At 42.5% G+C, this 26,443-nt stretch overlaps 1 protein-coding gene across 1 annotated transcript in view; it reads left to right on the top strand.

Moving 5' to 3' along the window:
• The window catches only part of ABCA1 (ATP binding cassette subfamily A member 1), a gene marked incomplete at its 3' end in the record, with an annotated part of 136,627 nt that overhangs the window by 58,447 nt on the left and 51,737 nt on the right, over positions 1-26,443 (top strand). Inside the window, exons 7-9 of the mRNA XM_079705857.1 lie at positions 4,802-4,978; positions 19,662-19,754; positions 25,130-25,370. Of these exons, the coding sequence (XP_079561983.1) occupies positions 4,802-4,978; positions 19,662-19,754; positions 25,130-25,370 (511 nt within the window). The remainder of the gene's footprint in view (positions 1-4,801; positions 4,979-19,661; positions 19,755-25,129; positions 25,371-26,443) is intronic.

Here is a 26,443-nt window from a genome sequence, read left to right as displayed (position 1 = left end):
ATCGATAATTACCTTAAATGTGAATGGATTAAATGCTCAAACCAAAAGACACAGGCTTGCTGAATGGATACAAAAACAAGACCCATATATATGCTGTGTAAAAGAGACCCACTTTAGACCTAGGGACACATACAGACTGAAAGTGAGGGGATGGAAAAAGATATTCCATGCAAATGGAAATCAGAAGAAAGCTGGAGTAGCAATACTCATATCAGATAAAATAGACTTTAAAATAAAGAATGTTACAAGAGATAAGGAAGGACACTAAAATACGATCAAGGGAGCAATCCTAGAAGAAGATATAACAATTATAAATATATGTGCACCCAACATAGGAGCACCTCCATACATAAGGCAACTGCTAACAGCCATAAAAGAGGAAATCGACAGTAACACAATACTAGTGTTATTGTTATATGATAATAATAACACCTCACACCAATGGACAGATCATCCAGACAGAAAATTAATAAGGAAACGGGAGCTTTAAATGACACAATAGACCACATAGATTTAATTGATATTTATAGGACATTCCATCATCCAAAAACAGCAGATTACACTTTCTTCTCAAGTGCGCACAGAACATTCTCCAGGATAGATCACATCTTGGTCACAAATCAAGCCTCAGTAAATTTAAGAAATTTGAAATCATATCAAGCATCTTTTCTGACCACAATGCTATGAGATTAGAAATGAATTACAGGGAAAAAACGTAAAAAACACAAACACATGGAGGCTAAACAATACATTACTAAATAACAAAGAGCTCACTAAAGAAATCAAAGAGGAAATCAAAAAATACCTAGAGACAAATGACAATGAAAACACGATGATCCAAAACCTATGAGATCCAGCAAAAGCAGTTCTAAGAGGGAAGTTTATAGCTATACAAACCTACCTCAAGAAACAAGAAAAAGTTCAAAACAATCTAACCTTACACCTAAAGGAACTAGAGAAAGAAGAACAAACAAAACCCAAAGTTAGCAGAAGGAAAGAAATCATAAAGATCAGAGCAGAAATAAATGAAATAGAAACAAAGAAAACAATAGCAATGATCAATAAAACTAAAAGCTGGTTCTTTGAGAAGATAAATAAAATTGATAAACCATTAGCCAGACTCATCAAGAAAGAGAGGGAGAGGACTCAAATCAATAGAATTAGAAATGAAAAAGGAGAAGTTACAACAGACACCACAGAAATACAAAGCATCCTAAGAGACTACTACAAGCAACTCCGCCAATAAAGTGGACAACCTGGAAGAAATGGACAAATTATTAGAAAGGTATAATCTTCCAAGACTGAACCAGGAAGAAATAGAAAGTATGAATAGACCAATCACAAGTAATGAAATTGAAACTGTGATTAAAAATCTTCCAGCGAGGGCTTCCCTGGTGGCGCAGTGGTTGAGAGTCCGCCTGCCGATGCAGGGGACACGGGTTCGTGCCCCGTTCCAGGAAGATCCCACGTGCCACGGAGCGGCTAGGCCCGTGAGCCATGGCCGCTGCCCCTGCGTGTCCAGAGCCTGTGCTCCACAATGGGAGAGGCCACAACAGTGAGAGGCCCACGTATCGCAAAAAAAAAAAAAAAAAAAAAAAATCTTCCAGTGAACAAAAGTCCAGGACCAGTTGGCTTCACAGGTGAATTCTATCAAACATTTAGAGAAGAGCTAACACCCATCCTTCTCTAACTCTTCCAAAAAATTGCAGAGGAAGAAAAACTCCGAAGTTCATTCTATGAGGCCGCCATCACCCTGATACCAAAACCAGACAAAGATACTACAAAAAAAGAAAATTACAAACCAATACCACTGATGAATATAGATGCAAAAATCCTCAACAAAATTCTAGCAAACAGAATCCAACAACACATTAAAAGGACCATACACCATGATCAAGTGGGATTTATCCCAGAGAGGCAAGGATTCTTCAATATACTCAAATCAATCAATGTGATACACCATATTAACAAACTGAAGAATAAAAACCATATGATCATCTCAATAGATGCAGAAAAAGCTTTTGACAAAATTCAACACCCATTTATGATAAAAACTCTCCAGAAAGTGGGCATAGAGGGAACCTACTTCAACGTAATAAAGGCCGTATATGACAAACCCACAGCAAACATCGTTCTCAATGGTGATAAACTGAAAGCATTTCCCTAAGATCAGAAACGAGACAAGGATGTCCACTCTCACTACTATTGTTCAACATAGTTTTGGAAGTCCTGGCCACGGCAGTCAGAGAAGAAAAAGAGATAAAAGGAATACAAACTGGAAAAGAAGAAGTAAAACTGTCCCTGTTTGCAGATGACATGATACTATACATAGAGAATCCTAAAGATGCCACCAGAAAACTACTGGAGCTAATCAATGAATTTGGTAAAGTTGCAGGATACAAAATGAATGCACAGAAATCTCTTGCATTCTTATACACTAATATTGAAAAATCTGAAAGAGAAATTAAGGAAACACTCCCATTTACCATTGCAACCAAAAGAATAAAATACATAGGAATAAATCTACTTAGGGAGACAGAAGACGTGTATGCAGAAAACTGTAAGACACTGATGAAAGAAATTAAAGATGATACCAGCAGATGGAGAGATATACCATGTTCTTGGATTGGAAGAATCAATATTGTGAAAATGACTATACTACCCAAAGCAATCTACAGGTTCAATGCAATCCCTATCAAATTACCAATGGCATTTTTTGCAGAACTAGAACAGAAAATCTTAAAATTTGTATGGAGACACAAAAGACCCCGAATAGCCAAAGCAGTCTTGAGGGAAAAAAACGGAGCTAGAGGAATCAGACTCCCTGACTTCAGACTATACTATAAAGCTACAGTCATCAAGACAATATGGTACTGGCACAAAAGCAGAAACATAGATCAATGGAACAAGATAGAAAGCCCAGAGATAAACCCACGCACCTATGGTCAACTAATCTATGACAAAGGAGGCAAGGATATACAATGCAGAAAAGACAGTCTCTTCAAAAATTGGTGCTGGGAAAACTGGACAGCTACATGTAAAAGAATGAAATTAGAACATTCCCTAACACCATACACAAAAATAAACTCAAAATGGATTAGAGACCAAATGTAAGACCAGACACTATAAAACTCTTAGAGGAAAACATAGGAAGAACACTCTTTGTCATAAATCACAACAATATATTTTTTGATCCACCTCCTAGAGTAATGGAAATAAAAAGAAAAATAAACAAATGGGATCTAATGAAACTTAAAAGCTTTTGCATAGTAAGGGAAACCATAAAGAAAAGGAAAAGACAACCCTCAGAATGGGAGAAAATATTTGCAAATGAATCATCGGACAAAGGATTAATCTCCAAAATATATAAACAGCTCATGCAGCTCAATATTAAAAAAACAAACAACCCAGTCCAAAAATGGGCAGAAGACCTAAATAGACATTTCTCCAAAGAAGACATAAGAAGCACATGAAAAGCTGCCCAACATCACTAATTATTAGAGAAATGCAAATCAAAGCTACAATCAGGTATCACCTCACACCAATTAGAATGGGCATCACCAGAAAATCTACAAACAACAAATGCTGGAGAGGGTGTGGAGAAAAGAGAACCCTCTTGCACTGTTGGTGGGAATGTAAATTGATACAGCCACTATGAAGAACAGTATGGAGGTTCCTTAAAGAACTAAAAATAGAATTACCATATGATCCAGCAATCCCACTACTGGGCATATACCGTGAGAAAACCATAATTTAAAAAGACACATGCACCCCAATGTTCTTTGCAGCACTATTTACAATTGCCAGGTCAGGGAAGCAACCTAAATGCCCATGGACAGACGAATGGATAAAGAAGTTGTGGTACATATATATAATGGAATATTACTCAGCCATAAAAGGAATGAACTTGGGTCATTTGTAGAGATGTGGATGTATCTAGAGACTGTCATACAGAGTGAAGTAAGTCAGAAAGAGAAAAACAAATATTGTATATTAATGCATATATATGGAACCTAGAAAATGGTACAGATGAACTGGTTTGCAGAGCAGAAATTGAGACGCAGAAGTAGAGAACAAATGTATGGACCCCAAGGGGGGAAAGTGGCAGGGGGTGGTGGTTGTGGTGTGATGAATTGGCAGATTGGGATTGACATGTATACAGTGATGTGTATAAACTGGATGACTAATAAGAAAATAAATAAATAAATAAACATTAAAAAAAAACCCAAAAAGACTTAGAACTGGACTATCAGTGAGGTAAGGGGCTTGACTTTCTAGTACTCTGCTCTGATACAAGTAAAAAGAAGAGTTCCACATTCTGAAATTGTTTGAACATAGTTCTTTGCATCAGTTAAATATCTGTATCTACAAATAAATAGTATAAATGCCTTTTTTTCATAATTCAGGCCAACCCCAGGTTAAGATATCATGCATTCCAAAATAATGAGAATTTTCTATTTTCTTTAATAAAAGTGGTTTTAGGAGTTCAGACTCTAGATCCCTACTGGGTGAATCACGTGTCCCACTTTTGAGAAAAAGAGTTGGACTCAGGATTTCCCCTCACAAGGACAAGAGTGTGGAGGTGATAAGTCAAATGCCACATTCCGGTTTTAATGTCCTGTAGGATCATGCCTTGATCCATCCTAAAGTTCAGTAGAGACCCTATGCACTGGATAGAGTCCAGCAGTGTCCATTCTTCAAAGCTGTATTGATGTGAAGTCCCCCAAAAGGCTTCAAGGACCCTCCTTCCCATCTTTGTAATCCAGTTTTGCTTCTCTCTCTTTGCATGAAATGCTTCCAGGTATTTTTGCAAGGCTACCAGTTACATGTGACCAATCTGTGCAATGGATCAAAATTAGGAGAGCTGATTCAACTTGGTGACCAAGAAGTCTCCATGCTTTGCAGCCTGCCAAAGGAGAAACTGGATGCAGCAGAGCAAATACTTCATTCCAACCTGGACATTCTGAAGCCAATCCTGGTGAGTAGGATTGCTGTGTGGAGAAGCTTCAAGCACTAATACTTTTGGAATGTGACGTTTTTCCTTGGGCAACGTGACTTTGTTTTTGTAGAAATATAGTGCTGGCTGGGAGTTGGAGACATAATTTGGCTCAGTGGTATTCTAACTGTCCTTTCAAACTTTTGGGCCACCTCCCCAAGAGTAAATGGGGGAAGAGTAAGTAGGGTGTGGCTCTGAGTCCAAGTCTAAGGTCCCTTGTGCCTGTTTCAATCAGAGAAAACCTCCTTTTTTATGGTTTTTAATATTGAAAGGGTTCATGTGAAGAAGGAATTCCACAGATTTTTTAAAAAAATTCTCAAAACCATTGATGGGAAGATGGATATCTATTCATTTTAAAAAGACTATCAGAAAGGAGACATCGAGATGTCTCAGTGGGAAAACCCTGGAATTGGATGGGAGCACACTCAATAATTAGCTTAATCAATGACAAAATTGCATTCACAGAAAAAAATAATCCCAACAAAGCCCAGTCATCAGCTGGGAATCACTAGTTCAGAGAAGCAGTCCATGAGAATACATCCAAGAATAGGGATGAGTCTGAGCATTCTGGTCATCTATGTGTTATGTCTTGTTCCAGAACAGGTATCTTTCTTTGGGTTTCCTTGGAGCTCTGGTGGAATGCCCCTTGAACAGCATCCTTTAGCATTCAGTGTTCAGGTTTCCTATTCACCATAGAGCTCTCCAATTTGTCAGTAGTTTCTTTTAAAACCAGGGAAAAAGCCCTAGAAGAAGGATGTGCCTGGAAAGAGATGTTCCTCATTTTAATAGAAAGAAATTGGAATCCTCTGAGACTTTGCACACCATGATTTCTCTAGAGAAAGATGGGCCCTCCTGGGGAACTAAGAAGGTTCTGTTTCTGGACCCTGTACCTGGATGATACCCTAGAATATTCCTTAGAAACACATGACAGGGTTTACACTCTTGACTGACCATCAGGGAGTCCTTGTGTCCAGCTTGACTCTCTGATGCTATAGCTTCTGCCTGAGGTGAAGGTAGTAGTCAAACTGTGACTTTTGGATGCTTCTGTGGCAGGGTTGATGGTGATCCCATCAGTGTGAAGGGCTTAGGCCTAAGGCTTAAGATCTGTTTTTGTTTTATTCCAGAAATAATATTTTCTGTTTCAGTGGTTGAAAATGTACTGAGTTATTTTCATTGCTCTGTGATTCCACTGGTAATGTTTCTAGAGTATAATTTTAGTAACATACAGATATGCTTCTGTATGGAGATGTCTGCAGCCCCAGATAACTGGTCTAAATAACCAGATAAGCTCATCTGTGAAGACACTTGCAGCCTGTCGGCACTTTTTGCATTGTGAGACAGAGGGTCAAGGTTGTTACAAGTGGTAGACCATTTCCTAGCACTGTTTTGGCTGTTTTGCTTTATTTCACAACAAGATAGAAATGTTCACCCTTTCAGCTGGGATGATTCAGACTTGGAAAGATAGGTGCTTTTAGAAGACATAGTAATTTATTCTGGTGTCCATTCATTGTTTCACTTCTGTTTAGTCATTAAACACCTATTGTGTGCACAACCCAGTAAAATCCCTCTAATTATATAATGTCTGAATTATGCTCTAAGTAGAATGATAGTACAGCCTTCATAATCTGACAGTCAGCAGCTTAGGGTTCAACTTGGAAATCTCTCCCTAGTAGGGAAAATTAGTGTGATCGAGGACATGGAAATGCACTGTCAAAATTGTCAGCTACATCACAGCCCATCCTGTCATGCTGTGTTTGTGCCTTGTAGACCAGTTGGTTCACGGCGGGTGTTGATTAGGGTAGCTGCCATATGCTTCCTGCCCATCTCTTGGGCATAGGAGCATCTCAGGTTCTGCTCCTGCCTGTCAGCTGTTGCTGTGAGATCTTCCTAAAATCAGAAAATGGGGCTCTTGAATTAGAACATAATGAGTGGTCAGGATGGCTCTGGGTAAAGTTGTTTTAGGGGATACCTCTGGGATGAAGTGACTTCCAAACATTTTGAAATGTGACTCTTATAGCAGAGCCTTAATTGGAGCACTGGGATTGATACTTGATTTACATTAAGCAGCCTTTTGCTTCTGCCACTTGGGTGGAATTTTGACATGGGTGATGGTAGATGGGTGTTCCGTGAGACCTCGTTGCACATGGGCAGTTAATTGCGCCAAGATATACAACAGGAGCAGCAACCAACATTGTGGGGGAGGGGAGAGAAACTGTTATGTCCGCCCGCGTTTCTGTACTAAAAGTGGATTTTGAGGAGAGATATGTTTTGAAACATTTCTCTTCTCTTTCTTTCTTTCTTTTTTTTTTTTTGATGTGGCTATTTCTCTCTTTTTCAGCCAGAGTATTCTGACTCTTTCTCCTGGGTCTCCTTCAGTTCCCTGATGACCACTTGGAGCCCAGTATTTTGACAGAAGCAGGGATGTGTGTAGGCCTGGGGTCATCTGCATCTGGGTTCAAATTCTGCCTCAGCATTTTACCAGCTGTGGGACCTTGGATACATTAGATTCTGTAAGCCTCAGATAATGAGGCTTTTACCTACAGATAACGTAGTTTACCCTTGGTTGTGACTATTGCTCAGGTATATGAAGAGCCTGGCATAAGGCCTGGTACACATTAGATGCTCAATAAATAGAAGTTAATAATTTAATTGATATGAGTAATATAAATTATATGCTGAAAGCAGTGGCTGGTAAGGTAGAAATTTTCTTTTATAAATCAGTGTTAGAAATCAGTCATACCAAGCAAAGTAATCCTGAAGAATATTTCAATGAAAAATTGCATTCTTTGCTTAGGTATTGCCAAGGCTTCTTATCCTGTAGATTATTTGTTTATGCCTTGGTTATACCTTGCATAAAATGAAGGTATGAAATTTGCATATCAAGGTGTTCACAGGGCTGTATTCCTTTTTGGAGGCTCTGAACATGAATCTGTTTCTGAGCTCATTCGGATTGGTAGCTGATTTCAGTTCCTTGAAGTTGTAGGACTGAGGTCCCTGTTTTCTTCCTGGATGTCAGCTGGGGGCTGGTCTTTACTCCTAGAGGCTGCCAGCATTCCTTCTCATGCTTTTCATATGGTCCCTCCCCAGCCACAGTGGTTTGAGCCCCTCTCATGTTTTAAATCTGATTTTTTCTTCTGCTACATCTCTCTGCTTCCAGCCTGAAAGTTTTTTGCTTTTAAGGGCTCGTGATTAGACTGAACCCATCCAGATAATCTAGGATAATCTCCCTATTTTCACATTCATTACTTTTTACATCTGTAAAGTGCTTTTTACCAGGTGAAGTAACTGATTGACAGGTTCCAGAGATTAGGGTGTGGACAGCTTTGGGGAGGGCATTCCTTCTGCCATAACTGCCTTTGGATTGGAACATATATTGGAACAATATTTCATTCTGTCTTTGAAGTGTTTCTTCAGTGTCCTTGGCTTTTTTTTATTAGTCCCGTTTCAGCCCTGTGTACTTTTTTGCTCATATTCTGAGAGGGATTCTAAAGTACAGTAGACACTACTCATTAAGGTTTGTAATGCACAAACCAAAGAGCAGTGACTTTGGGAAGCAGAGCATCTCTGAACAAGGCATGAGACATTCATCAACAGAACCAACGCATATTTACTGTCTGTCTACTTTGTACCAGGTACTGTTCTAAGGCACTGAAGGTTCAGCCATGAACAACGCAGACAAGGTCCACGTGGAGCTTTCATTCCATAGGGCACTGAGAACCAGCTTTAAGGCTGAGACTGGAAACTTGAGGAATTCTTCATGAGTTCTGGGTTCTGTAAAGTGAGGGCTGCCCTCCCAACAGCTCCCTGACAATAGTCTTGTCTCATATGGGACACTGTGAGCCCTAGTGAAAGTCTGTGTCGTTAAGTAGGCTTGGGCTCTAGTCCTGTCTGTGATGTGAGGATGGTGTCTGTTTGGTTTTTTTTTTTTTTTTTTTTTTGCGGTACGCGGGCCTCTCATTGCTGTGGCCTCTCCTGTTGCGGAGCACAGGCTCCAGTCACGCAGGCTCAGCGGCCATGGCTCATGGGCCCAGCCGCTCCGTGGCATATGGGATCTTCCCGGACCGGGGCATGAACCCGTGTCACCTGCATCCGCAGGCGGACTCTCAACCACCGCGCCACCAGGGAAGCCCGGTGTCTGGTTTTTTTTTTTTTTTTTTTTTTGCGGTACGCGGGCCTCTCACTGTTGTGGCCTCTCCCATTGCGGAGCACAGGCTCTGGATGCGCAGGCTCAGCGGCCATGGCTCACGGGCCCAGCCGCTCCGCGGCATGTGGGATCCTCCCAGACCGGGGCACGAACCCGTGTCCCCTGCATCGGCAGGCGGGCTCTCAACCACTGCGCCACCCAGGAAGCCCCCGGTGTCTGGTTTTTGAGGTGAGGAAAAGGGTGTCTGATTCGAGTTAGCAAGGACAGGCATGCAGATTGACCTCCATCTTGCTAACATCTTAAACACTGCACGACCATGTGGCTAGACTGCCTTGCCTTATACTTTCAGCCGAAAAGGGAAAGCTCTATCTCCATGGAACAAAGTGTTCTGTTCCTGTGTCTTCCGACGCGTGTAACACATTCTTCCAGAGGCGGAACTCAGTTCATAGGGCAAAGGAGGTAAGGTGAATGGTGCTCTGAGGTGCCCAGAGGACTAGTGGGCTCACAGCTGGACTGCACAAGGATCGAAGGAGCAGGTGGAGGAGGAGTGAAGAGTTATCCTTGTCTTGAAGGGTCTTTGACTTGATGAGGTGAATATGAAACAGTATATCTGAATTTGAATGACCTTTGAAGCAGCACTCACACCAGTCCATCTCTTACCCTCCTAATGTGCTCTTCCCTTTGCTTTTCATTTTTCTTCCGTATTTATTGGACACCTAGTTATTATGTTCCAGGAACTGTGCTGGACACTGAGTTGAAATAAAACACCAGCTCAGAAATTAAAGTCAAATTGACTTTGCTAGGTTATTGCTTTTTTTTTTTTTTTTTAAGTTTCAGTCTTTTACAACTTAGTTAAACTAAGTTTTTGGTGGGGCACATGCTGCAGCATATATAGAAATATAATGTGTATTATAGAATGTAGGAATATAATGTTGTACACATGAAATTTATATAATGTTATAAACCATTGTTACCTCAATTTAAAAAAGAAAAACATAAAATTCATGTGGAAGGAAAAACCTAGTGAGGATAGAAAGAATATAATGAAGTCATTTATTAGGCCCAGAAAAGATGGCACAGTGGACTTGGTCATTCTCAGGCCAGTGCCCCAGAATGTCATGCTTTTAGGAAATGTTTCAGTGTTGTGATTAACACATTTTGCAGAAATGGGTAGGAGCTTTTGAGTAATACTCATTTGTCTATTCTTCCATTAATGATAGTACAGTATCTAGTTGTGATCTAAAAATATTGAATAATACATGAATTCCTGTTAGCTTAACACAGAACATACAGTCTTCACCAAAGGTTTTATTTTCCCTCTTTTTCCCCATTTGCCTTCATACAAGAACATCTTGCCCCCTGTGGTCAATGGGGACCTGTATGAATTCATAGCCAAGGGAATGTTTTTGGTTAAGAAAAATAGTAGGAGGAATTCCAAACTGTGAATGGCTTACCAGAGCTCTTTGGAAATACTATTGGCAAGTTTTGTCTGCCTTTGTCCAGTAAGTATGAGCCGGAGACCTCAGTTAACAGTAGGTGCAGGCACATGGTTCTCAGACTTCATCGTGTGGCCTCATTTTAAGGCATATTGGCTGGGGTTAATTTTGTTCAAGGAAGTTAGATATCTTTCAGATCTGATAGGTACTCAAGCCAACTTATATTCTTACCCTTCCTTCATTCCTGCCAATCTCCTTTCCTCCTCCCTCTCTCTCTCTTATCTTTCATTGAATTAAAAAGAAAATTATGAAATAGTTCAAATATATTAAAAGGTACAGAAATAACATAAAGAACACTCATGTACCAACATCCATCATTTTACCATGCCTGCTTTAGATTCTTTTCAAGAAAGAAAACACTACAGATACAGTTTATGTCACCTGTGTATCCCCCTCTTTCCTCAAAGATAACCGTTATCCTGCAGTGGCATATTTTTATGCAACCATATATACATTTGCATTCTGTTAATAACAATATAGAGTATTGGTTTGCATGTGTTCATATTGTATAGGTGTGCATGTTGATTTGCAACTTGTCTTTATCACTCAACGTTATGTTCTTGAGATTTATTAATGTTGATAAATGTGGCATCTAGTTCATTTTAACTGCTGCATGGTATTCCATTTTTATTCTAAAAAATTTGTTTTAAAACTCTTCTTCCAGTCTTTGGCTTGTTTTTCCACATTGCTGATGGTATCTTTTTGTGCATAGTTTTTACTTTCAGAAGTTGAAGTCGTGAGTCCCCATTTTTGGTTTGGACTTCTGTATTTTAAGAAGGCCTTCCCTACCTTAGGTTCATAAGTACATTTTCTCCTCTATATCTTTTAAACTTTCATTTTTAGTTTTAGCTTTTCAATCTACCAAGAATTTAATTTTGTATAGTGGTATGAGATGGAAACATTACTGTCTTTTTTTTTTAACATCTTTATTGCAGTATAATTCCTTTACAGTGTTGTTAGTTTCTGCTCTATAACAAAGTGAATCAGCTATATGCATATATATATATATATATATATATATATATTCCCATATCCCCTCCCTCTTGCACCTCCCTCCCACCCTTGCTATCCCAAGCTGATCTCCCTGTGCTGTGTGGCTGCTTCCCACTAGCTATCTATTTTACATTTGGTAGTATATATATGTAACTGCTACTCTCTCACTTCATCCCAGCTTACCCTTCCCCCTCCCCCTGTCCTCAAGTCCATTCTCTATGTCTGCATCTTTATTCCTGTACTGCCCCTAGGTTCATCAGAACCTTTTTTTTTCGGATTCCATATATATGTGTTAGCATATGGTATTTGTTTTTCTCTTTCTGACTTACTTCACTCTGTATGACAGACTCTAGGTCCATCCAATGCACTACAAATAACTCAATTTTGTTTCTTTTTATGGCTAATATTCCATTGTATATATGTGCCACATCTTCTTTATCCATTCATCTGTTGATGGACACTTAGATTGGTTCCATTTCCTGGCTATTGTAAATAGTGCTGCAGTGAACGTTGTGGTACATGTCTCTTTTTGAATTATGGTTTTCTCAGGGTATATGCTCTGTAGTGGGATTGCTGGGTCATATGGTAGTTCTATTTTTAGTTTTTGAAGGACCCTGCATACTGTTCTCCATAGTGGCTGATCTGATCTTTATGATTTCTTCCCTTCTGCTAACTTTGGGGTTTTTTTGTTCTTCTTTCTCTAATTGCTTTAGGTGTAAGGTTAAGTTGTTTATTTGAGATTTTTCTTGTTTCTTGAGGTAGGATTGTATTGCTATAAAATTCCCTCTTAGAACTGCTTTTGCTGCATCCCATAGGTTTTGGGTCGTCGTGTTTTCATTGTTATTCATTTCTAGGTATTTTTTAATTTCCTTTTGATTTCTTCAGTGATCTCTTGGTTATTTAGTAGCATATTGTTTAGCCTCCATGTGTTTGTGTTTTTTACAGTTTTTTTCCTGTAATTGATATCTAGTCTCATAGCGTTGTGGTCAGAAAAGATACTTGATACGATTTCAATTTTCTTAAATTTACCGAGGCTTGATTTGTAACCCAAGATACGGTCTATCCTGGAGAATGCACTTGAGAAGAAAGTGTATTCTGTTGTTTTTGGATGGAATGTCCTAAAAATATCAATTAAGTCTTTCTGGTCTCATGTGTCATTTAAAGCTTGTGTTTCCTTATTTATTTTCATTTTGGATGATCTGTCCATTGGTGAAAGTGGGGTGTTAAAGTCCCCTACTATGATTGTGTTACTGTTGATTTCCCCTTTTATGGCTGTTAGCATTTGCCTTATGTATTGAGGTGCTCCTATGTTGGGTGCATAAATGTTTACAATTGTTATATCTTCTTCTTGGATTGATCCCTTGATCATTATGTAGTGTCCTTCTTTGTCTCTTGTAATAGTCTTTGTTTTAAAGTCTATTTTGTCTGATATGAGAATTGCTACTGCAGCTTTCTTTTGATTTCCATTTGCATGGAATATCTTTTTCCATCCCCTCACTTTCAGTCTGTATGTGCCCCTAGGTCTGAAGTGGGTCTCTTGTAGGCAGCATATATATGGGTCTTGTTTTTGTATGCATTCCGCCAGTCTTTGTCTTTTGCTTGGAACATTTAATCCATTTACATTTAAGGTAGGTGATTATCGATATGTATGTTCCTATTACCATTTTCTTAATTGTTTTGCATTCATTTTTGTAGGTCTTTTCCTTGCCTTGTGTTTCCTGCCTAGAGAAGTTCCTTTAGCATTTGTTGTAAAGCTGGTTTGGTGGTGCTGAATTCTCTTAGCTTTTGCTTGTCTGTAAAGCTTTTGATTTCTCCATCGAATCTGAATGAGATCCTTGCTGTGTAGAGTAATCTTGGTTGTAGGTTTTTCCCTTTCATCACTTTAAATACGTCCTGCCACTCCCTTCTGGCTTACAGAGTTTCTGCTGAAAGATCAGCTGTTAACCTTATGAGGATTCCCTTGTATGTTATGTGTTGCTTTTCCCTTGCTGCTTTTAATATTTTTTCTTTGTATTTAATTTTTGATAGTTTGATTAATATGTGTCTTGGCATGTTTCCTCTTGGATTTATCCTGTAAGGGACTCTCTGTGCTTCCTGGGCTTGATGGACTGTTTCCTTTCCCATGTTAGGGAAGTTTTCAACTATCATCTCTTCAAATATTTTCTCAGACCCTGTTTTTTTCTCTTCCTCTTCTGGGACCCCTATAATTCGAATGTTGATGCATATAATGTTGTCCCAGAGGTCTCTGAGACTGTCCTCAATTCCTTTCATTCTTTTTTCTTTATTCTGCTCTGTGGCAGTTATTTCCACTATATTATCTTCCAGCTCGTTTATCCGTTCTTCTGTCTAAGTTATTCTGTTATTGATTCCTTCTAGAGAACTTTTATATTTCATTTATTGTGTTGTTTATCATTGTTTGTTTGCTCTTCAGTTCTTCTAGGTCCTTGTTAAACGTTTCTTGTATTTTCTCCATTCTATTGCCGAGATTTTGGATCATCTTTACTATCGTTATTCTGAATTCTTTTTCAGGTAGACTGCCTATTTCCTCTTCATTTGTTTGGTCTGGTGGGTTTTTACCTTGCTCCTTCATCTGTTGTGTATTTCTCTGTCCTCTCATTTTATTTAACTTACTGTGTGTGTTTGGGGTCTCTTTTTTGCAGGCTGCAGGTTCATAGTTCCTGTTATTTTTGGTGTCTGCCCCCAGTGGGTGAGGTTGGCTCAGTGGCTTGTGGAGGGGACTGGTGCCTGTGCTCTGGTGGGTGGTGCTGGATCTTGTCTTTCTGGTGGGCAGGGCCACGTTTGGTGGTGTGTTTTGGGGTGTCTGTGAATTTAGTATGACTTTAGGCAGCTTCTCTGCTAATGGGTGGAATTGTGTTCCTGTCTTTCTAGTTGTTTGGCATGGGGTGTCCAGCACTGGAGTTTGCTAGCCATTGGGTGGAGCTGGGTCTTAGTGTTGAGATGGAGATCTCTGGGAGAGCTCTCACCGATTGATATTACATGGAGCCGGGAGGTCTCTGTTCCAGTGTCCTGGACTCAGCCCTCCCACCTCGGAGGCTCAGGCCCGACACCCAGCTGGAGCACCAAGACCCTGCCAGCCACACGGCTAGGAAGAAAAGGAAGAAAAAAAAAAAAGAACAGCTAGAATCCCAAACCAAATGGTAAAAGCAAAACTAAACAGAGAAAATCACACAAAGAAACATACACACTCAGAAAAAGGGAAAAAAGGAAAAAACAAAATAATAAAATAAAAAATAATAAAAGTAGAAAAAATAATAAAAAAGATAAAAAATTTTAAAAAGTAAAAAAAAGAAAAAGGAAGAGAGCAATCAAACCAATAAACAAATCCACTAATGATAACAAGCACTAAAAAGTATACTAAGATAAACATAAAACCAAAAACCAATCAGACAGAGAAAGCAAACCCCAAGTCTACAGTTGCTCCCAAAGTCCACTGCCTCTATTTTGGGAGCATTCATTGTCTTTTCAGGTATTCCAGAGATGCAGGGTTTATCAAGTTGATTGGGGGGATTTAACCCACTGCTCCTGAGGCTGCTGGGAGAAATTTCCCTTTCTCTTCTTTGTTCTTACAGCTCCTGGGGTTCAGCTTTGGTTTTGGCCCCACCTCTGCGTATAGGCCACCCTCAGGCATCTGTTCTCTGCCCAGACAGGAGGGGATTAAAGCAGCAGCTGATTAGGGTTCTCTTGCTCACTCAGGCCAGGGAAAGGGATGGTTACGGTAGTCATAATTGGAATGGAGGGTGAGCCTGTGGCAGCAGACGCCAACATGACGTTGCAGCAGCCTGAGGCGTGCCATGTGTTTTCCTGGGGAATTTGTCCCTGGATCACGGGACCCTGGCAGTGGCATGCTGCACAGGCTCCTCGGGGGGTGTGGGTAGTGACCTGAGGTTGCACACAGGATTCTGAGTGGCAGTGGCGGCAGCGTTAGCGGTTCATGCCCATCTCTGGGGTCTGAGCTGATAGCCATGGCTTGTGCCTGTCTCTGGAGCTCGCTTAGGTGGTGCTCTGCCTTCTGTGGGCACACGGAGCAGGAATCCCCTCTCCTCACACACCTGGAAACAATGCTGTGTTGCCTCTCCAGCAGGTCCAGACTTTTCCCCAGACTCCCTCCTGGCTATCTGTGGCACACTAGCCCCCTTCAGGCTGTCTTCACATAGCCAACCTCTGTCCTCTCCCTGGGGTCTGACCTCCAAAGCCTGAGCCAGCAGCTCCCAGCCCCTGCCCGCGCTGGGGGGTGAGCAAACCAAAAAATTACTATCTTATATGAGTAACTACTTGTCTCAGCAACACTGGTTGAACAGCCCATCCTTTTCCCATTAATTTGTAATATTAAATCTGATTTACATCAGTCTCCTCTCTGTATTTTATAGTGTCCAAGCACAAAAAAGTGAAATGGAGTCTTGAGCAAAATACCTGGATAATGTAAGATTTAAACTTGATGTTGAATTTGAATTGTGTGTGTTTTTAACCCTGTGATGTCAACCCACACCTATATGTGTAACTCCAATCAGCACTCCTTTGAAAATGGAAATTAGTTTGTACTGATTACAGGTTGCCAATACTTATGTTAATGAATTCTGAGCATTTAATCTCAAACAATGATTAGTGTAAAAAGGATCCAAAAAAATGGAATTGACTATTCTAGTTATGATTTATGGATGGGTTTAGCCAGTGTTTTTCTCTTTGAGACCACAACCTGAATCAATCAATTAAACAAACAAACCAAAGTTCAGTCTATTGACAACAAGTTCATATAGTAAGATACGGTATTGCATGGAGTTTGAATATCTAAAGGTCTGAAATCCACAGTAAATTCAATGAGGTCTTTATGTTTATGTCCATGGTTAACTATATTCATGGGTGAAACAGCCATGCAGTAAGCCCTGCTGTGTGTGTGGAGTTTTGCTGAATTGTGTAGCTTCTAAAACAAGAAGAATAAGCTTGCTCCAAAGTTAAGACACTTAAATGGAAAAACCTGAAGGAAAAATCATTACCCAGTGAAGATTTAAATTCATTCAGATGGGGAAGACATATTCTCAGAACAACATGAACTGCTCATTGATTTGTCTCCTTCAGGGGAATGCTTGCTAGTGGGGACAACCGGCCAGTGTTGGGTCTGGGGGTTTAGAGAGCTAGCCTTTTGCACTTGGTGACTTGTGTACACAATTGGTATGACGTACCTGGCTGCAGATGCGTTACCAATCAGGTAAACTGATTGGCTTCTTGTCACTGCTTCACAGTCTGAAGCAGACAGCATCGTGTGGACCAGATATAGAATGCACAAACAGCCACACTCGTGCAAAGAATACTGTGAAAAAGAGGTGTGGATATTGTCCAGGTGCTGTGCCTCAGTGGTTCTCAAACTTCAGCGTGCAAAAAATTTCCTAAGGATTTGTGGGTCTCACATCTAGCTTTTCACTCAGGTCTCGGGGGCTGGGCGTGGGCACGCTGACAAGCACCTCAGGTGGTTCTGATGAGGAGTTCCTGAGACCACACTGTGTTGGTGAAACCTGGTTATTCTCAATCCTCTGTCATGATTTAGGTTGTATTCAAGTGCAATTGGTTTTTAATTTAATATTTTCTTTTAATCAACTCATTTGTTTTGTATAAAGAAAAGGAAACTGAATTACTCCTATAAAAGTAAAATCAGTATCACTTACTGTACCTAGAGGGTATACATGAATATACATTAAGATAAAGGTGTGTGTGTGTATATATATACATAATCATAGGTAATGATTTTGCTTCAGGTTTTTCCATTTAAATGTCAAGTTTGGGGAAAGTTTCTGTGTATATAGTATAAATATATACCAATATAAGTATATCTGTCATCCACTTAATATTATCTTTTGTTTCTCAGTTTGGCAAACACTAAGAAAAAGGGTTATAGGGGAAAGAGAAGCATTTGCCCTAGGCCGTCAGGAGTTAAGGATGAGGATGTCTTGGTTTTGTGCTGAGGACCGTTTATAATTTTAGAAATAGCACACTGGAGTGTGGCTGATATTCTTGCCTCGAGCTGACAACTCTAGCTGTCTGCTTCGTGGAGAAGGGCACCTCGACAAGAGGAAAAGTTCACCCAGAGACAGACAGAAGGGAGGGTGCACGTCCCTTCAAGAACTGGAAAACCCTGTGTGCAGAGGACTAGCCCTTCTGTTTTGGTAGTAAACTTTGGAGGAAGGGAAGAGAAAGGCAAGGATGGAATTGTTTATAATGATAAGGATCAGCAGTGTGCCAGGCACCGTGCAGGGGCTTGCACATGGTCTCTGGTTTAATGTTTTGAAGGCGCTGTGACACGTGCACATTATCGTTTATTCTGCTGTGGAGTTGAGGAAGTGGAGGCATGGGGAGTTGAAGCCACTTGCCCAGGGTTCTGTAGTCACTTCGGGTCACCCTAGAGTGATACGAATCTTATTTCAATGCAGACTTGAAAAAGAAATGCATTAACTACCACATTTTAAGTTTTAAATGTTTACATTAATGTAATTTAGCATTTTTTGTTTTGCTGTGCAATCCTGAACATGTATCCTCTTGTGAGCCTCATGGTGAGCACAGAAACAGTTTTTACCTCCTATGTCTTCCAATTAAGACCTCTCGTTATATAAAAAGTTTTCCTTACCAAGGTCTCTGTAGGTTCAATTTTTAGTGTGGTAGCCTTCAGGTGTAATGTGAACCTGAAGAGAGAAAGAAAAAGCAAACAAAAATCCCCCCACCTGTTTTCGCTTATAATTACTTCATGGAAGGAATGATCATTAACACATCCTGCTAGTTGTGTCACAGAGACCTACCTGAGTGTACCATTTCAAGGAAAGCATGGGCCCATCAGAGGGCTGGGAGTGTGGGAAGGTTGGTCTCTGGCGAGTGAGCCATTCTAGAAGAGCTCATGAATCAGGCTGGATGAAATCTTCCAGAGAACCTAGTAGACAGATTTTATCAGAAATGTACATTTGGGATTATGCTAGGATATTATGATGAGATCATGATACTAACCTAGCCTTCTGCATTTGGAGTTCTTTTTAAAGGGAAACATCCCAGGCTGCTGTTTCCCAGAGATAATGATGAGCTCCGTCTACTTTCAGCCATCTTCCATGCAGGCTGCCTTATGATTTCACAGCAATCTCTGATATATGACAAATATCAAAATGGTTCAGCCTTCTCTAGATTTCTGAGGGTCTGATATTGAATAAAATGATGCCCATAGAAGCAACAAGGAAAGATGGGTTTTTCCCTGGAGACTTTTCCCCCCTATTTGACAAATAGGAGTGATGAAACTGACCCTGTGTCTTTTTTTCTTTGGAAGCCTGAAAACTCAGAAGCAGTTCTGGCCTCAGAGCCTGTGCATCATTGCTCTATTTCTTCTCTAGCTTAGGCTTTCTGCCCTAACCTAGCTTTTCCTTGGGCCTCAGCTATTTGCTTATATTTGCCATGCAGTTAGGCGGCATATTACAATTTGACTCAAACTAGACATAAAAACAAGTATTTTTAAATTATTTAAAATTAATTTTAATATATTAAAATAAGTAAATTTCCAGTGTTAGAAACAGTGCTGACTTGAGTGGAATAAAAGAGAATTCCTTCTTTCCATGCTTTTGGCAACTTTGTACTGTCTTCGTTTTTTGTGAGCCATCACACACTTGTTTCTCAAGGCCATTCCTATGTTGTCTTTCTTGCAGAATCATAGACAGAGTTGGGAATTTATGGTCAACTTTGCATTGGACACACACACACACACACACACACACAAGATATTTTTATCTCTTGCATATCAACTAGTTTAAAATACACATTTCTATACCCTTTAAAAGCATCCATCAAAGAATTAGTAATTCTTATCTGAGATGAACAACCTGCAAACATACAGTTAGAATAATTTTAGTGTCTTATTTTGATTAGGAGTGGGTTTCTTGTGTTTTAAACTCAAGATTGTGAATAGTTTTAATTAACTTGTTTATTTTTAAATACAGATTTCAGGTTTACATTGAGCTTAGAAACAAAGTATTTTTTTTTCTCATTGCAGACAGAACTAAACTCCACATCTCCCTTCCCCAGCAAGGAGCTGGCTGAAGCCACAAAAGCTTTGCTGGATAGCCTTGGGATTGTGGCTCAAGAGGTAAGTCATTTCTTTTCAGCCCCAGAAGGCATATCATCCACTATCACTTTTTTCCACCCTGAGTTTGGCTCAGAGGGTCTTTTTGATTTGAATATCATAGGAAATGTAAAATCAACTTTATATCTGTGATCTTAAAATTACCTGATTTGATCTCCTTACTTTAGAGATGAGGAAACCAAGACTCATAGATGTCTCAAGGTTAATTAGCTAGGGGCTGAAGGCCTGATATCTAGCCTAGAACTTTCTCTCATAATTACTCTTGGCCCCTAGTTAGTGACCCATTTGTAAAGAGGATGATTCCTCCTCATCCTCTGTGTACTGTATTTGTCTTACCAGCAACTTCTCCGTATTTATTTATCTTTTAAATAAATTTATGTATTTATTTGTGGCTGAGTTGGGTCTTCGTTGCTGTGTGCGGGCTTTCTCTAGTTGCAGTGAGCGGGGGCTACTCTCCATTGCAGTGCGTGGGCTTCTCATTGAGGTGACTTCTCTTGTTGAGGAGCACGGGCTCCCCATTGCAGTGGCTTCTCTTGTTGCGGAGCACAGACCGTAGGCATGCGGGCCTCAGCAATTGTGGCTTGCGGGCTCTAGAGCGCAGGCTCAATAGTTGTGGCTCACGGGCTCAGTTGCTCTGTGGCATGTGGGATGTTCCCGGACCAGGGCTCAATCCCATGTCCCCCGCAGGACTCTCAACCACTGTGCCATCAGGGAAGCCCATCCTTATTTCTTTTTCAGAAGCAAAGCAAGACAGTCTTTTCACCAAAACATTTGTTTGCTACCTGAAGGGAAGAACATGGTACCCCTAATTCAGATCTTTCCCTTATAAATATATGGGCCCTGAGTTCAACTATGGGAATGTAGTCTCCTGATAAAAGTTGAGTTTACCTTTCGGGTCCACATGTTTACAAGCGTATTAGAATAACCTTTGTCACAGGATCAGGGGGCCTAACTTACAAAAAGCAATTAACCATTCCTCTGCCTCCCAGTCAGCATGTACTCACCTTTCTGACACCCAGCCTTGTTTCACATTAGACTTGGAAAGGGGGAACCATTTGGAGCCAGGTGTGTAAAGAGGTAAGCTTGAGGGATGGTGGTCAGAAACCATGCAGGCCTTAATGTTTAAGACACTGGGTAGGAATAATTCATGGTGAAATTCTCTCAGACTTGGTCCAGTCTTATTATGAGTTGCTTCTCTAAGTCATTTTTTGGGGTTTGTATCATTTTCTTCAAATATCAAAGCTCACTTATGTCTCCTAAGAGTAAAGGCTTGCATGGTCACCATGGGAAATGCAGAACGTTTGGAAAATACAGAAAACACCGAGATTCAACACTGTTGATTTATTAGTGTTTTGCTTTTGGGTCTGTTCTGTTTTTCAATTCTGCTCATGTGTGTCTGACTGGAGAGGCCTGGCTTTTGGGTCCCTTTCAGGAGGAGAAGCCCTGTTCCAGGCTGCCATCTGTTCTTCTGGTTATGTGACCACTCTGTAGGTGGAGAAGCTGGGTCTCCCAGGGTTCTTCCAGGAGGTAGAATGAGAAACAGAACCTGCCCTGCAAGTCATTTCTCCTGGGCCCCGTTAGCTGACACTGATATGCCCCATACTACTCTGAGGTCCCTGCCAGCCTTAGAGAAAGCAAAACAGGGACTCTAACATGGAAGGCTGCCTCTAAACTCACGGTCTGGTTGCAGCTGTTTCCTCTTACATCACTGGCCTGCCTTTTGTCTGGGATAAAAAGAAAAATTGAAAGCATGTGATGCTTCTATTACTCATGTGGTAGAACCTCTCCAACTGAACAATATACATTTTTCCTGGCAGCTGCTTCCTTGTGCCCTGCTTGTTCCCTGGTCCTGGACAGCAAGGGCCACCTGTTCCTCTCAATGGAACACTAAGTCAAGTCACTTTTGCCATGAGTGACTCATTGTCTAACTTGCCGTTTCTCTGGGACAAATGGGAGAAGATAAGTAAATAAGTGCACTTGTTGATCTGCTCCATGTTTGGAAAGAAAGTTGGTTGTTTGACCAAAGCACAACCCTTAAAAGGAAAAGGAAAAGGGAGCTAAGCTGCCCTGGTTCATGCAGTTTCACCCAATTTCCCTGTGTAATCCACATGACAGATGTGAGTGGGTCCTCCTGTGCCCATTTTACAGGTGACACTGAGGCTCAGAAAAGCTAGACAACTTGCCCACAGTCACCTAGTAAGTTAATTGGCAAAACTGGGATTCGAACCCAGGACCGTTGGCCTCGAAAGCCCATGCTCTTGCTACTTAAGCCCTCTTTTTGTCTGAACCCTGATGGTAACTGGAATAAATAAAATAATAGATAAATAAATAGATAATAAATAAATAAATAAATAAATAAATAAATAGAATAAAAAGGAGACTCTTCAAAGAAAGAAAATATGGATTAACAGGGCCGGCAGTTGGCTGGGAATGGGGACTTTTGGAGCCAGATGAGTGAGAACGGACATGAGCTTCACATCTGGGTGACGGGAAGGTGAGCCTGGGGAGGCAGGGCAGGAAACAGTGTCTCCGTTATCTGCCCAGCACCCACCAGGTGCCTGCCACAGCCGGGTGCTGGGGACTCAGCAGCGAGTGCACTAACTTCCCTGTTCTCGTGGGACTGACATGGGGCGAGAGACAGAAATAAACAGGTCTGTATATCATGTGACAGCAGGGATGCCTGCCATGAAGAAAAATAAAGCCGGGTAAGAGGCTGGAGGGCAATGAGGTGGTGTTTTAAAGGGGGCTGACTTGTGAAGTCCTCTCTGGTCAGGTGACATCTGAGCCTGAAGGGAGTGACACTAGGGCCTCCACTCCAAGCAGGAGGAACCGTAAATCCAAAGACACTGATGTAGGGCATGATGAAGAGATGTATGTAAAGACCAGGGAGAAGCTGGGACAAAGTGAGAGAGAGGCATGGACTTATATACACTACCAAATGTAAACTAGATAGCTAGTGGGAAGCAGCCGCATAGCACAGGGAGATCAGCTCGGTGCTTTGTGTCCACCTAGAGGGGTGGGATAGGGAGGCGGGGAGAGAGATGCAAGAGGGAGGGGATATGGGGTTATATGTCTATGTATAGACGATTCACTTTGTTACACAGCAGAAACTAGCACACCATTGTAAAGTAATTATACTCCAGTAAAGATGTTAAAAAAATAAAATAAAATAAAGACCAGGGAGGAGCCCAGCTGTGGCCAGAGCAAAGAGAGCAAGTGAGAGGGGAGTCGGAGGTAAGGTCACAGCAGGAGGTGAGTGCCGTGCAGGGCTGCCAAGGCTGGGTTTACACTGAGTAAGATGGGAGGCCAGTGGAGGGTCCGGAGCAGGGGCACCTGGTGTGACCTAGAGGATGAGGGTCGTTTATGGTTCGGCTGTTAGGCTAGGAGACTGTGATGGGGGTGAGGGCAGGAGGAGGCCATCGCAGCGGATTGAGAAAGTGAGTCAGCGGTTCTTCACTCCACGGATGACAATCAGACGCCACCTTCCGTGGGCTGGAGGGTGAGCGGCCCCCTTCCCTGTGAGGGGGAGCGCTTCACGGAGGAGGTGTGGAGTGGGATTTGAGATGTAGAAGAAGGAGTAGGAGTTTGCCCCTGAGACAGGTTCCGGGAAGAGCCCAGAGCTTGGAATAACTCAGTCATTTATGGTGCTTCTGTCCAAAGATGTGCTGGCTTTAGGTGGGGAGCAATTTGTCCTTTTGATTGGGGGATGGTGGTGGTGAGAAAGAGAAGTGAGTGGCTCTTGCTGTCGTTTAAAAATCTCTAGGGGGCTTCCCTGGTGGCGCAGTGGTTGAGAGTCCGCCTGCCGATGCAGGGGACACGGGTTCATGTCCCGGTCCGGGAGGATCCCACATGCCGCGGAGCGGCTGGGCCCGTGAGCCATGGCCGCTGAGCCTGCGCGTCTGGAGCCTGTGCTCCGCAACGGGAGAGGCCACAACAGTGAGAGGCCCGCATACTGCAAAAAAAAAAAAAAAAAAAAAAAAATCTCTAGGGCTGTTGCACCCACCAACGAAAGGAGAGGTGGTCTGACTACCTCTCCCCTCCCCGTCTGTATACGTCATACAGGTGATGAGAAGATAAAGTCAGGAAAAGCGGGCCGCCTAACTGTGTTCTCCCGGTGTTAGGTGCTCTCTCTGGAGGGAGGCATCTTTGTGACCTCTGCCCGCCTCTGGGGCGCCTGGTTCCCCTTGCAGGCAGGAGGCAAAGGCGGGCTCTGTGGCGCCCAGGACCTTGTCACTCACTGGAGCCAGCAGGCTCTGTGAGATGGAAAACTGGGCCCGCGGAGTCCGAACCTACTCCACCCCCGGGGCAAGTGCAGGGTTCCGCAGGCACTCCCCTCTGCTCACCACGCCTCAGCCCTCCAGGCGGTGAGGACATGTAGTGACATGTCAAGGAATGTAGGGTTTTTTTAATGATTTATTGTGAAATGCGTGGAAATACAAAGTGCTCTATAAATATTGAATTATAAGAGCCACTGGGCCAAGAAGTCTGCATGGTGCTGGAGTACGTTGGTGTGTGAGACAAAGAGCTGGTCACGTCATGTGAGTCCCAGACTCAGCACCCCGCTGCCTGGGGCATCTGGGTCTTCTGGCAGTGACTGTTCGGTGTTGGGCCCTCTCTGTCTGGGATGTCAGATATCGTGTGATTTTCTCCTCGCCACACTGTTTTAGCTTCACCATCTTGATGGGAATTTGGGCCCTCAGAGAAGTGACTTTCCGAAGGCTGTGAGCTAATGAGAGACATAAGTGGGATTCAAACTCGGTCCCCCACCATTCGGTCCCCCACCGTGCGCTCTTTCCATTGCCCGACACTCAGCCGAGATGAGGATGGGACTTCACACACAGCACCTCTTCTGCCTGGGGGCAGAGGGCCCCTCAGTTTCCACACTGAAGTTTGAGGTGTTTTAGAAATGAGGCAGTGACCGAGGGTGTGAGCGGTTCCTGACATACGCCTATGAACACACAGTCGTTCAAAGAAGGCATCCTCTTCTGTGAAGTCAGTGATCATCCAAATGAGATAAAGCCCATCACCAGGGGCTCCCCTGACTGCTAAGTGGTGCTTCTCAGTCTCTAATAATGTGTCTAGGAGTCACCTGGGCACCGCGTGAAAACGCAGATTTGAACTGTAGATAGATAGACCAGAATCTGCACCTCAACGGCCTCTCTGGTCGCGCTGATGCCACTGGTCCCTGGACCACAGAGGAGTAGCAAGGCTCTGGCAATCCCATCACAGAGCGATGCCCCTCTGAGAGGCGACACCAGATGAGATATGTTCTGGGCTGAGGCTTTGGCGAGGTCAAGACATTAACCTGTTCATTCCTCTTCTGTGTCTTCAACCCGCCCCGCTCTTCCCTCTGCTCTTCCTCCTGATCTGCCCACCAGCTCTTCAGCATGAGGAGCTGGACTGACATGCGGCAGGAGGTGATGTTTCTGACCAACGCCAACAGCTCCAGCTCCCCCACCCAGATCTACCAGGCCGTGTCCCGCATCGTCTGCGGCCATCCCGAGGGTGGGGGCCTGAAGATCAAGTCCCTGAACTGGTATGAGGACAACAACTACAAAGCCCTCTTTGGAGGCAACGGCACTGAGGATGACGCTGGCACCTTCTATGACAACTCTACCAGTGAGTCACCTTCTATGACAACTCTACCAGTGAGTGTCTGTGCCGACCCAAGCCCTGGGCCCGGCCCGCCTTGGTTCCAGGCTCAGCCCCACCTCCCCTGTGGCACCTGCTTCCTCGTGCTTATCCTCACCCTACATAGCAGCGGCGGGTGTGTGTTTACCTGTCTGTTTGCCCCCCAGACTGAGCTCCTAGAGGAGGGAATCTTCTCCTAATCAGTGAACTGTCTCCGCTTGTGTGAACGGGGCCTGGCACATCCCCGGCGTACAGTGTGTTTCTCCAGTGAATGGATGACTGAAAGCCAGTCTCCTCAGTTTTCTGGGGGATGTCGGAGGGTGGTTCCCAAAGTGATCAAGTATCTTCTCCTTCTTCTCCTCCTCTCCCTTGCCCTGCCCCTCTCCCCTCGCTCTCCGTGAGGTGTGCTGTACAATACTTAACAACAACAACAGCAATACTAAAAGATAACATTTAGGGAACATTTCCTATGTACTACGCATTTTATTTAACTTATCTCATTTAACCCTTACAATAACCCTGCGAGGAAGGTTTTATAACCCCACATTTTATAGGCTCAGAGAGGTTCAGTGACTTGGTCAAAGCCACACCATAGCTAATCGGCAAGAGCCAGGATTAAGCCAGATCTGCCTGGCTCCATGCTTTTTTTCAGTAAACCACGTGGCCTCCAAAATACCTGTTCATGGTGGTGTGTGTGTGTGCCATCAGACTGGGACACGTGATCTGCTCTTTGTGGTTCTTAGCTGCAAGGTGACGTTGAAGAACCTTGTAACTCCATATTTGTTCCCCACACTCGGGCAGTTTTGTGGGGATGTGTGTCCTGTGCCTGGTGGCAGCCAGGAGCCAGTGTTACAGTTTTAGACAAGGGCATCGTTTTCATTGAAAATATGATGCAAGTGAGCCTTTCTCCATTTCTAACTGCAGGTGTGCCTTTCAGACACTGAGTGAGGTGGCTTTTTGTGCGTTATTGTGACACAAGAACCTTTTATTCTTGTCTGGAGTGAAGCGCTGCAGACATGGCAGGTTACTTTGCGAGCCTGAAGGGGGAAGGGAACTGTAGG

The sequence above is a fragment of the Hyperoodon ampullatus genome (genome assembly GCF_949752795.1).
Source record: "Hyperoodon ampullatus genome assembly, chromosome: 6".
In the NCBI taxonomy this organism is placed as follows: Eukaryota; Metazoa; Chordata; class Mammalia; order Artiodactyla; family Ziphiidae; genus Hyperoodon; species Hyperoodon ampullatus.
The sequence above is the reverse complement of the archived record's forward strand: the minus strand, read 5'-3'. Positions and strand labels throughout refer to the sequence as shown.